At 41.0% G+C, this 14,608-nt stretch overlaps 1 protein-coding gene across 5 annotated transcripts in view; it reads right to left on the bottom strand.

Annotated features, from left to right (window-relative positions):
• The window catches only part of TIAM1 (TIAM Rac1 associated GEF 1), a gene marked incomplete at both ends in the record, with an annotated part of 133,378 nt that overhangs the window by 35,100 nt on the left and 83,670 nt on the right, over positions 1-14,608 (bottom strand). For 3 of the 5 annotated variants that reach the window (XM_082839544.1, XM_082839545.1, XM_082839546.1), the window contains one exon: positions 6,684-6,787. In XM_082839544.1, the coding sequence (XP_082695670.1) occupies positions 6,684-6,787 (104 nt within the window). Of the gene's footprint in view, positions 1-2,526; positions 3,161-6,683; positions 6,788-14,608 lie in introns of those variants that run through there. The other 2 variants (XM_082839547.1, XM_082839548.1) reach the window with 1 other exon arrangement.

Here is a 14,608-nt window from a genome sequence, read left to right as displayed (position 1 = left end):
CTAGCCATCTCCTACCCAACCTCCCGTCAAACAGTCAGGCTCCCCACCTTCTTCCTGGCACACCCCTCCCGAGTCAGGTCCTGGATTATATTAGGAAATACCTTGAGCATCCCAGGGGATACCTAAAAATATCCTTGAGTCCTCTTCTGAGAGTTCAGAGCCTTAGGCATCCCTTCCTTATAAGACACAGTCTTCCTAAGCTAAGATAGATTTATCGGGGGGTGGGGGGGAAGCAGTTTCTCCACTGGCAAGCCCCTTCTCTGATTCAAGTTGTAAACTCTCAGGTTTATCAAGGAACTGGGTCAATATGGACATAATCTTTTTACTGTCAGTTCCATGTTATCTAAATAAATAATAAATAAATTTAATTAAATAAACAAACAAAAAGACAGAATAACAAGTTATATTGTATATATCGTCAAGGGGTGTTACTTATAAGGCTCTTAATGAAATTTTTTCTTGGAAACAACTTCAAAGGATATCATCAAGTTTGAGAATTTTGTTTTACTAAAATATTACCCCCCAAAAAATGAAATGCAGGTCGCCTTTAGAATACCTCTAACCTAGAGATTTTACATGTTGTGGTCCAGTTTTTAAGTCCCCCTGCCCCCATACTGTGGCCAAACTTGTTTGCATCAAACAAGTCCTAATAGGACCTGGGGTCGGCGGGGGGAGATGAACTGGGAGATTGGAATTGACATACATACACTATTGATACTATGTATAAAATAGATAACTAATGAGAACATACTGTATAGCTCAGGGAGCGCTACTCAGTGCTCTGTGGTGACCTTAATGGGAAGGAAATCCAAAAAAGAGAAATATATATGGATTCGTATAGCTGATTCACTTTGCTGTACGGTAGAAACTAACACAATATTGTAAAGCAACTATGCTCCACTAAAAATTAATTTAAAAAACCTATTAGGAGCTTCTCCATGTAGCTTGGCCAGGATATAGGATGTAGAAGGAGCTGAGTGCAGTGCTTTCCTCACTCTTCCACTGAGTGATACATGGCATTCTGGTCATTTGCACATCAAGCACTGTAGCCCAGAGAGCTGCCATGAGAGGTCCTCAACATAGCTCCTAAAACCCAAGTTTCCTGGAATCGGTACAAGTAGCAAAGGATTGCTGGAAAGAAGAAGACAGACACAGTTCCTCCAAGTCCAAACCTCTCCCCGTTTGAGGACTGCCATCAGTCACCATGGACACAAAAAGCACTTATGGGCATTTCAGAGCTGCCAGTTAAAACTGTTAAAGGGTAGCAGAGCTGTTCTACTGTCAGGATGAAGAGTTACCCACCCAACGTACAGAAATGAACATGACAACTGAAGGAGGAAATGGGCTCGTTTACTGAGGTCTGCATGAAGTTCAATGTTTATAATATCACTTTCTTCCTGTGGAAGATGAAAAGAAAGTACAAAAAGAGGGGGGTAGGCTTTCAAGTACACACTACCAACCCAAGCTACCCAGCTGTTAAAACTCTTCCTGTTATGCAACCACTAAAGGCAATTTCTATCTCGGGATGAGTTCAGAGTTCTAAAACTGTCCTTTGAGTCTGACCGATTTAACACTTCCCACAGATTTAAAAGGGGCCAGAGTGGCCTGAAATCTTATAGCCTTTATTTAAGCTTTTTTGGGAAACAAACACCAAAGTAACATATTCCATAATTTCAGAGACCCTCATATACAATGATAACCCCTATAGTTCTCTGGCATCTTTTTGGTCTCCTTTTGAACAAACTTTGAAGAAGAAACATTCCATAAGGATAAAGGCTTGCTTGAGTAAATCAGGTGTACTCACTGTCCAAGTTCAATTTCATTAAGTGACACGAAATCTAATAGTCAACAGACTCTGATATTAATATTTAACTATTAAATGGTTTAACTTGATTTTAAATTATTCCTCCCCCTTAACCCACTAAAAATTTTTCTTATTAAAGAGGCAACAGTTACCATAGGAATTGGCATACACAATATAGGTCAGTTGACATTAAATCATTAATACATTCCCTGGGCCAACACATGTAAATCCACCTGCTTCACAAGTAAGCAGAAATAAAGTCAAAAGCACTTAAAACTTTATAGGAGGCAAGTTGAAGATTCTTCTTCCAGAAATGCTTGCTGAATACTTAGGCTACCCGTTTGGAGGTGGAGATGGGGAGACTTATCACACATGTAACACAAACATGTTCAAAATCTCATCACCCAAAAGAAAAAGGGAAACATTCAAATGACGATTAATTTTAAAAATAATAATAACAACCCACCTTTCTGTCATTTAGAAATGAAAAAACAGATATGTGTAAAGATTCTTGGCAAACTCGACTTCACTCCAACTACTGATGCCCCCCACTCCCATGTTAAAATGTATATTCTCTATCCACAAGGGGATCTAAAGGGCAGAAGGCTGCAATATGGAGACATGGGACAAGCATACCACCATCATTTGAACTGGGAAACAAATCAGCTAGAAAGTCGTAACATACACAAAGGCTAGCAAGATAGAATTCAAACAGTGCTCACCAGGTGAAGCGTCCGATATACAGAATCACCGGACTTGCCACTGTTTTCAATCCTGGGCTTGCGTTTTATTTTCCACAAAGCAGACATCATCGGGAAGGTATTCTCATGATAATTCTACCTCCTGACACGTTCCACAAAGAAACAGAAGTTTCTTAAAATACTCGGAGAGCACCAAATGCCTTCTGGCTCCTGAGAGAGCATCCTCCCATGCAGACAGCCCATGCCGGCTGTGCCATGAAGACCTACGGCTGCATCTCTACAGAGCAAGGACAGCGACAGCGCGACCCGACAGCAGCCCCCTCTGCCCGTCAGTGCCCTCTGGGAGGGAGTCAAAGGCTAACCGATAAACCAGAATTTATGCTTTGTTTTCACCTGGCTAAACAGCAGAAGTTCCAGAAAGGGAGAGCCAGGAGGCAAGAAAACAATGCAAAAAAAAAAAAAAAAAAAAAAAAACGCCTCCCGGGGATGTGAGCGTCTCTACCCTGCAGACTGGGATCAGCTGATTGGCCTGCATCCTGCACTGCACAGGAATATTAAACCCGCCCGGCTCAAACTTTGAAGACACCCCTCACAGAGTTGAGAGCAGACACTAAAAACCAAAACATTTTTTAACAGTTCATATTTTCACAATGTCCCCCGAATGCTTTGTTACAAAAACCAAACATTTCCAAGACAACAACAATTTGGATTGAAAAGAAAAAAGAAGGCTTTCCAATTGGAAATGCTCTGAAAATGATTCTCATACATTGGCTAAGTGGAAAACAAAATCACAGCTGCCAGGGGGTCTGGAATGCATGATAGGACTGCCCGGAGCTAATTAGCATTCGTTTCCAGAGACAAGAGTTTTCAATTAGAAGCAGGGAAACAAGTGGGTGGGTGGGGGGGGTGGTGGTGAGGAGGTCCTCTGAGGTTGTCACCCACAGTCGTAAGAGGAAGGACGCGGCTTACAAAGAGAAAGGCCGCCAGACTGTCCCTGCGGTGTGGAAGTCCCACACCCCAGCCCCGCGGATGTGACAGTCCCGTGTCACCACGGCTCAGCAACAAACTCACAATTACCTACTTGCTCAACCCCCGAAGACCACGTGCCGCAAAAACTGCCCTCTAAAAAAAATTTGTAACAACACACAAAACTCTAATGTGCATTCTTTATCCTGCCCACTGTTTCACAAAATGATTCATTTAGGAAGAGCAGCAAAAATATTAAAGAAATAAACAAAAAGAATCGACAGCCCTCACGTATTCAGGCAGATAAAAAATGATTTCCTGTTTCATTTCATTTATTCATTCATTTGTTTATCTATTTATCTAGTTTTTACATTCTACACCCAGCCTGGTGCATTCACATTAAAGCTAAATCATCCTTCCACTTTTAGGCAGCTTACAGCTTAACTACAAATGTTTGGTTTATCCTCAAGAAAAATGACACACTGATATAGGAGCCGCATCAAAAAATATTGATCCTTAATCAAGAAACTTAAGATATACACATGCTCTTACTTTAAATCATGAAAAAAGACACGAAGCTTAAGCGTTAGAAAAATATTTCACGAAGCTTAAGCATTAGAAAAATATTTAAGTGGCTAATGAGTATACAGTTGCCTCTTAAACAGCTCGGGGGTTAGAGGTGCCGAATATCCTTGCAGTCAAAAATCCACGTATAACTTATACTCCCCCCTACCCCCATATACGTAGTTCTTCCGTATCCACGTGGTTCGTCCACATCCACGGTTCCGTATCCGTAGATTCAACCCACTGCAGACCGGTAATACTATTTACTACTGGAAAAAAATCCACATATAAGTGGACCCTCACAATTCAACCGCGTGTTGTTCAAGGTTCAACTGTATATCTAAACTGGCTTATACTATCACTAATTAATTCCTTCCTTCCTTTTTTGAAACCTGGTATTTAATACCAGACCTTAACAATCTGGCCAGAAGGTCATTTCAGCAAAGCAGTTAACAACAGAGAGCCTCGTTTTGTCATCTCAGAGCTGTGTGACCTTCAGTAAGTGGCTTAACCTCTCTGTTCCAATATTGTCACCTATAAAATAGGGGGAATAACAGTATCTATCTCTCAGTGGTATTGTGAGAATGAGATAGGTTAATATCTAATATATACAAGACACTACCTAAGTATTAGCTCTCATTTATTACTAATAACAAAATCATTCAAATAAAGAAGATAAAATCTGAATCAAACCAACACCAGGAGTATTTTCAGGTACAGAATCACACAGTGCTCCGTACATCCAGTCTATAAAAAAAGGACTGTGAACCTATGGTGTCAATGAGTCCACCTTATGATCTTTAAAAATACTCAGATCATTACCCAAACTTGTCAATAACTTCAAAGATATTCTCCTTTATGAGAGCCTACCGCGCATTTCTACAGGGAAATCCAGGAACAGCATCGCCTGCTCCTATACTTGACCCTGGCTGTCCCAGGCACGTTTCAGGGTCTTGTTCTCAGGAGAAAGAACCATGAAATCAGAGAGGCACCTGGGATGAGTCAACAAAACCCTGGGGCCTCTTCCTTCCTCTCTGCTGCCAGAACCCCATATTATAGAGGACCCTGTTTGGGACTTCATGACTCACTATATTTAAAATGGAAACAATCTCTCAAAATCCACAAAGGGAGTGGAACACGGCTATTATAGTGAGGTAAAAATGATCCAAGTTAAAAAGTATTCAGAAATAAATGTCTTAGATACAGGAAAAATAACTGTACTCCCAAATCAAATTAGAAACTGAGAATTAACATTTTTAGTTTAATAATAGAACCATTTAATAAATAGCTTTCAAAATATCTTACCTCACACGGAAATATCTGTTTCTTTTGAGGGCCACTCACCCTCCCCCACCTCCCCGAAAAAGTAGGTAAAAGGCCACAAAAATAAAAAGTAACTTTAAACAGCTTTTGTTTGTTTTTTTGCCTTTAAATGAAACATGCATGTTTCCGTTTACTGGCTTTTTAATTAATAACCAACAACACAAAGCCCTTTCAGTCTACAAATATTAAATTTATAAACATTAAAATTACTTTAAAATATTAAATTTTATACTGTGCTCAACTTAGACACTGAGAGTGATGATCCTATGATGGCAAAAGAGAAACATATGGATAAAAGCAATGCTGAAGATAGTCTAACATATGCACTCAAGAAAGTCCTACGAAGATATATAAAGACAAAAAGAGGCAGAAAAGTATACGCAGAGACATGTAGGTTTTTGAAATAATCATTCGGATTTGAAGAGTATATTTCCATTATCAACATCAGTTATATTTTTGACCCAGCCAGTCATCCAATTACTGGACAAAGGCAAGAATCACCTGATACTGTAGATGAGAAAAACAAAGGTATAATTTAAAGTTACATGATTTGCTCAGGTTAAGGGACTGGTCAAGGTCAAGCAAAAGAATAGGAGACAGACAGGGGGACCAACATAAATATGTCAACGACATTCTGAAAACAGAAGACGAATAAATACGGACATAATAACATATCACTGTTTTTACTGGGGAGGGGTCTTTCAGATACAGGTAACAGAGTTTTCAAATTGTTATACTCTGGAGACTGTGATGAGAAGAGGTTATTGACACATAGAACTCTTTAGGAAGTGGAATAAAAGCATGATGAATTATGGAAAACAAATTCGCAGTTGCACCAAAGGGTCAGGATAAGAGCTTTGTCACAGTGCTCAACCGGGTAAGAATCACTGTATTTGGATTAAACAAAAAGATTGTTTCTTTCCCTTTAATGAAAAAAAAAAGGTGCTCACCTTTCACAAGAGCTAAACGGAGATAAATGCAAAGGGAGTCTGTTATAGAAACCATGAGTAGCAAGAAAGTATAACGGACCCAATTGTACACATTTTAGATGCTGTTTCGTCATACATATATGGAAGCATAAGAAGGAAACAGGATGAAATGAGACTTTAATTCATTAAGAGTGAGCTCTGCCCTATATTCTCACGTATGGGTTTGTTCTCAAGACTATAATTTGGATTTCATATCCTATTTAGTGACATCTCAGAAGTAAAAACACTTTGGTCCCGTGGAGGGGCCTTCTAACCACATACAGCTGCAGAGGTGACGTGTCAGCTGTGATTCTTTGGTGGTTCAAGACATGGGATGTGCAAATGGAAATCTCTCACCTTGCTGCTGTGATCAGTCTCATCTGAGGATTCCAAGTCTGGCCCTTCGGTCTCCTCCGGAGCACTCTCAGGACTACTGCCCTGCTGGCTGCAGAGGCTGTGCCCTGCAAGGTGAAGTCAGAAGAACACGTGGGTCAGCACGTACAGTCATTGCTATAAGCCATGCCAGTGCAAGGGAGTGTGGGGGTCAAGCTCATGACGTGTACCTATATTGTTAGACGCTCCAAGTATGTGCTCCGTGATCTTGGTTCAATAAATGTCAGTTTTTGTTGTTTTTATTGTTACCACTATTATTATTATTTTATAACACAGTATATTTTTATTATTTATAATACATATTTTATAATATACAATCATTGCTGTGGACTGAATATTTATGTCCCCCCTCAATTTCATATGCTGAAGCCCTAATCCCCAATGGGACTGTATGTGGAGATGAGGCCTTTGGGAGCTAAGTAGGTTTAGATGAGGTCTTGAGGATGGGCCTCCACCAGAGCTCCCCTCCTCTCATGTAAGTACACAGAGAAAATGCAGCTATCTGCAAGCCAGAAGAGAGCCCTCAGCAGGAACCCAGATCTTGAACTTCCCAGCCTCCAAAACTGTGAGAAATAAATATCTGTTGTTTAAGACACCCAGTCTGTGGTATTCTGTCACAGCAGCCTCAGCTGACTAAGACAATAATTTACTATCCATCTATCTATGAAATAAAATTTAAATAAAATTAAATTATTTGATTGATTTATAATCAAATTAATTGCTGGATCAATTACTTCATTGCTAAAATAACTGAATAAACCATTCTGAGAAGAACACTAAAAAAATAATAACTTTCATATAGATTACCTGGCAAACTTCACCCACTCTTCCCACCATATTCTATGTATGCAAAAGTGCAGGCAACTTTCTTTCCTATTTTACCAAGTCCCTACTACAGTGGTTGGCTATGGTAGCCCCCTGCAGTGGGGAAGAGAACATTAAGATCTCTTTCCTCTGGGGGGATTCTCAGATTTAAAGAGCATCTGAACTGCCTGGGGGTTCATGTTATGCAGATTCAGATTCAGTAGGTATATGGTTGGACCTATGATTCTGCATTTCTTACAAGCTCCAAGATGTTATCAATCAAGAGGTCCATGGTCCACACGTGGAATAACAAGTCCCTAGTATATTTACAAACCTCTAGCTAGTCTGGTAAGACAGTGGTTTGATGACCATTATCTTAGAATATGTCAGGCACTGGGTCAGGGACTGCAGCACCATCACTCTAACCCGATGAGAGAGAAGGGAAGAAAGAGAAGAGAAGAGAAGGAGCCACTTTCTGACTCTTTGGATGAAAGCGTCAGTCTGCAAAGAGGCTGCCTTATTCCAATGACACGGTTACAGTCACAAGCTGTTTAGCATGACTTTCTGATCAAATTCTAGGTTGGCTGGGAAACTAAGGAAAGAAGCCAATCCCTGAGCAAACCTCGCTCCAAGGCTGCGTCCTGTGGTCCCCTTCCCCTCCTCTGGAATGAAGCGAATGCCTACCTTCTATGGTTTGTAACTTTCTGTCCGAACCCCCTCGCCTCCCTGCACCTAGTCGCAGAGTTCTGGCTCTACGGTTTTCTTGCACTTCTTTTAATTACTTGCTCACTCAATAACATGGTGGGAGCCATCCAAGAGAGAGGCCCACTTAACTTGGTGGATATCAACAATGTCACACCGTCACCACCAGAGGAAAAAAGAGTAATTGAATACTTTAAATGGGGGCAATGACCTAGATTCTGGGGCTAGAAAGAAGGGGAAGATTTGAACAGCGTTAAGCTCTGAGATGGCAGGAACCACGCTCCCTCAGCACTAAGCAGGGCGGCGAGGCTGTACACAAGGTCACCTTCACGCTGTAATCTGCATAATGGCGACCTCCAGATGGTACAGCCAAACACTGTGACCCTGCATATCTCCACTGTTTATCATAATGCCTGGGCTCTAGAGGTTGCTCACAAAATAGTGGGAAAAGGAATGAAAGGATTTTCATTGTTAACAATACCGTGGGTCAGGTATCCTAAAAAGGAAGCAAAAAAACCCTAATTCTACAAAACACTTAGAAATTCTAAGTATCAATAAAATAGAACAAAATTCTTTTTATATTTTTTTCATTATTATTATTATTATTTTTTGTTGTTTTTGTTTTTGTTTTTGCGGTACGCGGGCCTCTCACTGCTGTGGCCTCTCCCGCTGCAGAGCACAGGCTCCAGACGCGCAGGCCCAGCGGCCTTGGCCCACGGGCCCAGCCGCTCCGCGGCACGCGGGATCCTCCCGGACCGGGGCACGAACCCGTGTCCCCTGCCTTGGCAGGCGGAATCTCAACCACTGCGCCACCAGGGAAGCCCCATTATTATTATTTTTTTGGCTGCACCATGCAGCATGCGGATAGTTCTCTGACCAGGGACTGAACCCATGCCCTCTGCAGTGGAAGCACAGAGTCTTAACCGCTGGACCACCAGGGAAGTCTCCCCAAATCCTTTTTAAACATAAAGCTGAGCTCCAAGAAATCCCCAGAGCCCAAAATGAAGAAGACAAAGGAAGCAGGAGGGGTGGGCCAGTCCCAAAGCCATGGCAGTGCTGAGTAATCCATCAGTCCCCAAACTCCAAACCCTAGAGCAGTGTTTCCCAAAGGGAGCGGGAACCTGTTGGTATTAGGAGGGGAAAACGTTTAGGAGGAAAACTGTACACACGGCAGGTACACAGGGCACTACCCCCCCCCCCCCGGGCTCCTGGGTTCTAAGTACCTTGAGCACTCCGCAGCCACTGTGACAATCAAACACGCACCCCTACAGAGCCCAACAGCAGAACCATCTCAGCTTGGGAACCACAGCCCTGGAGCCTTTGGTGTCAACTGTGAAGCCGTGAGACAGAAAACAACTGTTGGGTCAGTACAAACTGGAGAGTTAGAATCAAATCTCCCACATTCATATGGTTCCTTTGAAGGGCTACACTTTTACCCCAAAAAGACTCAAAAAGATTTTTTTTCAAAAGTACTCACTGGCAAAAGAGAAAAAAAAAAAAAAAAAGAAGGAAAAAGGAAGCTGATTTAACTCTGCCCATACTCTGGGATGAGTGGGGATGGAGGAAGAAGGGTTTCTTCTTGGAGGTGACAACCACAGGCTGGCTGCACGGGTGTTTGAGATTCTAATTTACACTATGTCCTACATTCTGGGGACTCCAATGTCTTAGTCTGCTCAGGCTGCTGTAACTAGGACTGCAGACTGGGTCGCTTAAACAACAGACATTTATTTCTCTCCGTTCTGGAGGTTGGAAATCAAAGATCAGAGTGCCAGCAGATTCTTTCCTTGGTGAGGCCCTTTCCCTGGCTTGCAGATGGCCACCACCTCACTGGGCACCTACATGACCGCTCTTTGTGTGTGCAAGGAGAGAGGGGGTGAACCTTGGTCTCTCTTCCTCTTCTTACAAGGACACTAATCCAGCTCATAACTTCGTCTAAACTTAATTACCTCCCAACGGCCCCCAACTCCTAATAACCCTCACATCAGGGGTTAGGACTTCAATACAGGAATTCAGTCCGTGATCCTCAAGATGAAAAATTGCCATAAAGTTGTTCTAAATTTGTATTCCAAGGGCATCTGGCGGAAGCCAAAACAAGTCTGCTCTAGAGGGATTCATCCTTAATGATGGGATCATATTAATGGTCAGACACACATAAGCTGGGTCAAACAAGAACCTATAATCCATTATTATAAACACAGGAGAAGCAAGTCCCCACGAGGGAGAAGCAACAGCTACAACAAGACTCCCAAGGAATAATACCGCAATTATCAGATAGAGATTGTCAAACGAGTACGCTTTTAAAAAAAGGGGGGCAGGGGACAAGAAAAGAGAGACTTTCAGAAAAGACCAGGTAAATTAGTAAATTTTTTAGAAATAAGAACTATAATCACTGAAATTAAACACTCAATGGATAAGGATAAGAGTTGAAGAAAGAAGCTAGGAAGGCCTATCTGAAGACATTATCTCACTAGAGCACAGAAATTCTCAAATGCTCAAACTATCAACACAATTGTATTTCAAGCTAAAATAGTATTCAAGAAGAAAAATATAATAAAAATCATTTGACAAAGAGTGAGCAAGTTTACTAATACAGAACCTCGCTAAAAAAAAATTCTCTAAAGGATGTACTTCGGGTGGGAAAACATATATACACACACGCACACATGTATAATCTGGTATACGAGGTTACCAGAGAGATAAATAGAGAGCTGATATTCACCCAGGCAAGTCGTAGTGTACAAAACAACACTCCACACACATCCAAAAAGGCATCTGGAGGTAAAACATATAAGATGAAACTAAAGCAATGGTGGGTGATTGTATTTAAACCATTTCATGGTCCTTTTATGCTTCAAGTGAGAAGTAAAAAGAATTTGGTCTTGTTTTGTTAGAAATCATGTTAAAATTTTAAGGGCAACCACTAAAAGAAAAGAATTAGACTGTATAAGTTGAAAGGGGAAAGTGGAGTTTAGAAATTCAGCCGAAAGAGAGTACAGGAAAGGGCAGGAAGAACAAACAAGATCAAGACAGCAAAATACGATGATAGAAATGAGACAAAATACATGGATCTTCTAAATAAATGTAATGTAGACTAAACTCAATATTTAAACTTCATGTTTAGATAAAAACCAGAATAATGTCATACAAAGCCCCACCTATATGCTTATAGGCAAGAAATAGACCTAAACAAAAAGACACAGAAGACTGAAAGTATAGGGATGGAAAATATATTAGGCAAACGTAAAGAACGCTCTCCAAATGCCACACAAAATAGATTTAGTCAGACTATAGAAGATGTAAACATCAAGAATTATTATGCTTGATCCATGAATTTTAAACCCTATTCACAAGGACTAGCAGTTTATGCAAAGAGCCCACATATGAGGCCATAACACAAATCTCAACAAATGCCAAAGAATCCGAATTCAGACAGACCACACTGGCAGCATTATTTTTGGAACTAAATTTGTTATGAAAGAGCAAAAGGCTAGTAATACCAAAGACAGTTTTAGAGAAGAAAAACAAGACTGGGATACTTTCCCTACCAGATATCAAAATGTATTTAAAGTTACAATAATATAAGGCAGTGCAGAATTAGCAAGAAGACAGGCTAACAGAACAGAGAGTCCCAGAAACAGCCCCACCCGTGTATGGAAGTGTGATGTACAGCAGATGTGTCACTGCAGATCCAGGGGAAAAGAATGGAACATTTGATAATGTGGCTAGGACAGCAGATTACCCACATGGGAAAATAAAAAGCTGAACCCTAACTCACATCATTCATAAGAATCAGTACCAGGGAGGTATAAACCAGAAAGTGAACAGTCCAAACTATAAATCTTTCAGAAGGAAATATAGAAGAAAACGTTTGTTGCCCAGGGGAGAGAGAAGGATTTCTTAAACAGCATATAAAAAGCACAAATCCTATGAGATAGAAAATCAGATTTTACTAAAATTAAAAACTTTTCTTTGTCAAAAGGCACCAAAAAGGCAACAAGATACATTATAGACTGAGAAAAGTTATCTTCAACACATATAACTGGCAAAAAATATTAATATCTAGAATATAAAAGAAGTCCTATGAATCAATAACTGTGGGTCTATCTGATTCTACAGTATATATTCTTTTTTTACCCTGTTAGCTATGCTTCTGCCTTTAACTGAAGATAAAAATTAATAAAATAGGAGAGAAAGAGAAAAGGCAATGCAGTTGTGGTAGACAATTGGCAAAGATGACAGTGATGATTCCTCCCATCCCTTTAAGCACGGATCTTTGTGTCAACGACCCCACCCCATGAATTTGGGTTGGCCTGGTTTGTGACTTGTTTGGGCCAACAGAATGTGACATAAGTGGTGATATATGAAGCCTTCTGAGCTAAGGCTACAAGTGGCTTTGCAGGTTCTTGTCTGGTCCCCCAGGAACCCTGGACCCACCATACAATGAAACCCCCAAGCTAGTTTATTGAGGATGAGAGACCTCAAGGAAAGAGGGGTCCAGCCAACCAATCACCAAATATGTGAGTAAGGCCATCTTAAACCAGCCCCAGTCAAGCCCAGATGACAAAGTCACAAGAGTGACTGAGGCAAGGAGAGCAGAACAACCGTCCAGCTGAGCCCGGCCCAAACTGCTGAGCACAGTGAGCAAATTAAATGGTTGTTTTGGGTGGTTTGTTACATAGCAGTAGATAGCCAACACGTGGTTAGGGGGAACTTAGTCATCTAAGAGAGCCAGGGAGGCAGGAATTGACAGTGGTGCCCTTTAAGAATGCTGAAGAGAGACACTGGCATGGCAGGAACAGGGAATCCAAACCAGGAAAAAGTCCTGTTTTTGCTCTCACACTTCAAGGCCTTCTCTGAACACTTTCCAGCTGAAGAGGCTTATAGAACACCACTGTCGAGTTTCTATGCAACCCCATACAAACACAGATTTGCGACTTCCTACTCTTCCTTTACCACAAGAAACCTTCCTCTAAGAGCAGACCCTGAGGGGATTATTCCCTTTGTGGTGGAGGTAGCTGTCCCCATTTAATTACCAGTACACATGCAGACAGCTCCAGAAAGCTGAAGACAAGGCTGAGAGGTGGTTGAGGAAGTAATCAAAGCAGGGAACTTCCTGTCCCACTTCGCTCTATGCCCAGCACTTAGCACATCACCACCTGGCATAAAAGAGGCGCCAGTTAACGCGTGGCAGCACAGAGAGGAAGCAGAGCCAAAACTAAAGAGACAAAGGATGAGCAGGGGTATACAGTGGAGAATTATTCAGCCATAAAAAGGAAGGAAATCTACTCTTTGCAAAAACATGGATGGACCTTGAGGGCATTATGCTTAAGGGAAATAAGTCAGTCAGAGAAAAGCAAATACTGTATGATCTCATTTATGTGTGGAATCTAAAACAAAACAAGCAAAACAAAAACAAACAAAAAAACCCCTCACAGGTACAGAGAACAGACTGGGGGTTGTCAGAGGTAGGGGGGTGGGGGGCAGGTGGGTGAAATGGGTCAAAAGGTATAAATTTACAGCTATAATGCATAAGTCCTGGGGATGTCATGTACAGCATGACGACTATAGTTAATAATGCTATGTTGTATATTTGAGATTTGCTAAGAAAGTAGATCTCAAAAGTTCTCATCACAAGAAAAAAAACTGTAACTATGTGTGGTGATGGATGTTAACTAGACATTGTGGTGATCACTTTGCAATGTATACAAATATCAAATCATGATGTTGTACACCTGAAACTAATATAATGTTATATGTCAGTTCTACCCCAATTAAAAAAAAAAAAAAAAAGATGAACAGTGGGTGGACAGTCTCAGAGAATGAGGCAGTACAGGGCAGGGCTGAGGCCCAGCAGGACAGGACCTATAGACTATCTCAAAAGCTGCCATAAATAACATTCATTGTTGTGAACAGGTGTGATCATTTCTCTGCTTCTTCAAATTATTTTCACATCATAATGTGATTGTTTTGTGACTGAGGAAACCTTTGCTGCTAGCACGTCCCACTCACCATTAGCCGGATAGACAACAATGAGGTCAGGGGCAGTACAAACACATGAATGTAAGCTTACATTTTGATTTATCTTTGATTTACTTGGATGAGATGCATTCACCAAGAATTTAATGGAGGAAGGAAAAAAATCTTTGCCTTATGAGATACATGAACAATGTAAGTTAAACTAGCAGATTCTCCAATTCAAACATTTCCGAAGAGGAACCAATCATAACTGGTTATTGAGTAAAAAAAAACGACTGAGGGGAAGGGACTAAGAAAAGGTTAGACGCGGCCAATAAAGACATTTAGCTGGAATCTCATCATTAAGCGATGATTTTATTTTGCTTTTCAGCCATTTTTACTGTCATATAAGAATAAGAATTCCATAG

The sequence above is a fragment of the Leucopleurus acutus genome (assembly GCF_964270905.1).
Source record: "Leucopleurus acutus genome assembly, chromosome: 5".
In the NCBI taxonomy this organism is placed as follows: domain Eukaryota; kingdom Metazoa; phylum Chordata; class Mammalia; order Artiodactyla; family Delphinidae; genus Leucopleurus; species Leucopleurus acutus.
The sequence above is the reverse complement of the archived record's forward strand: the minus strand, read 5'-3'. Positions and strand labels throughout refer to the sequence as shown.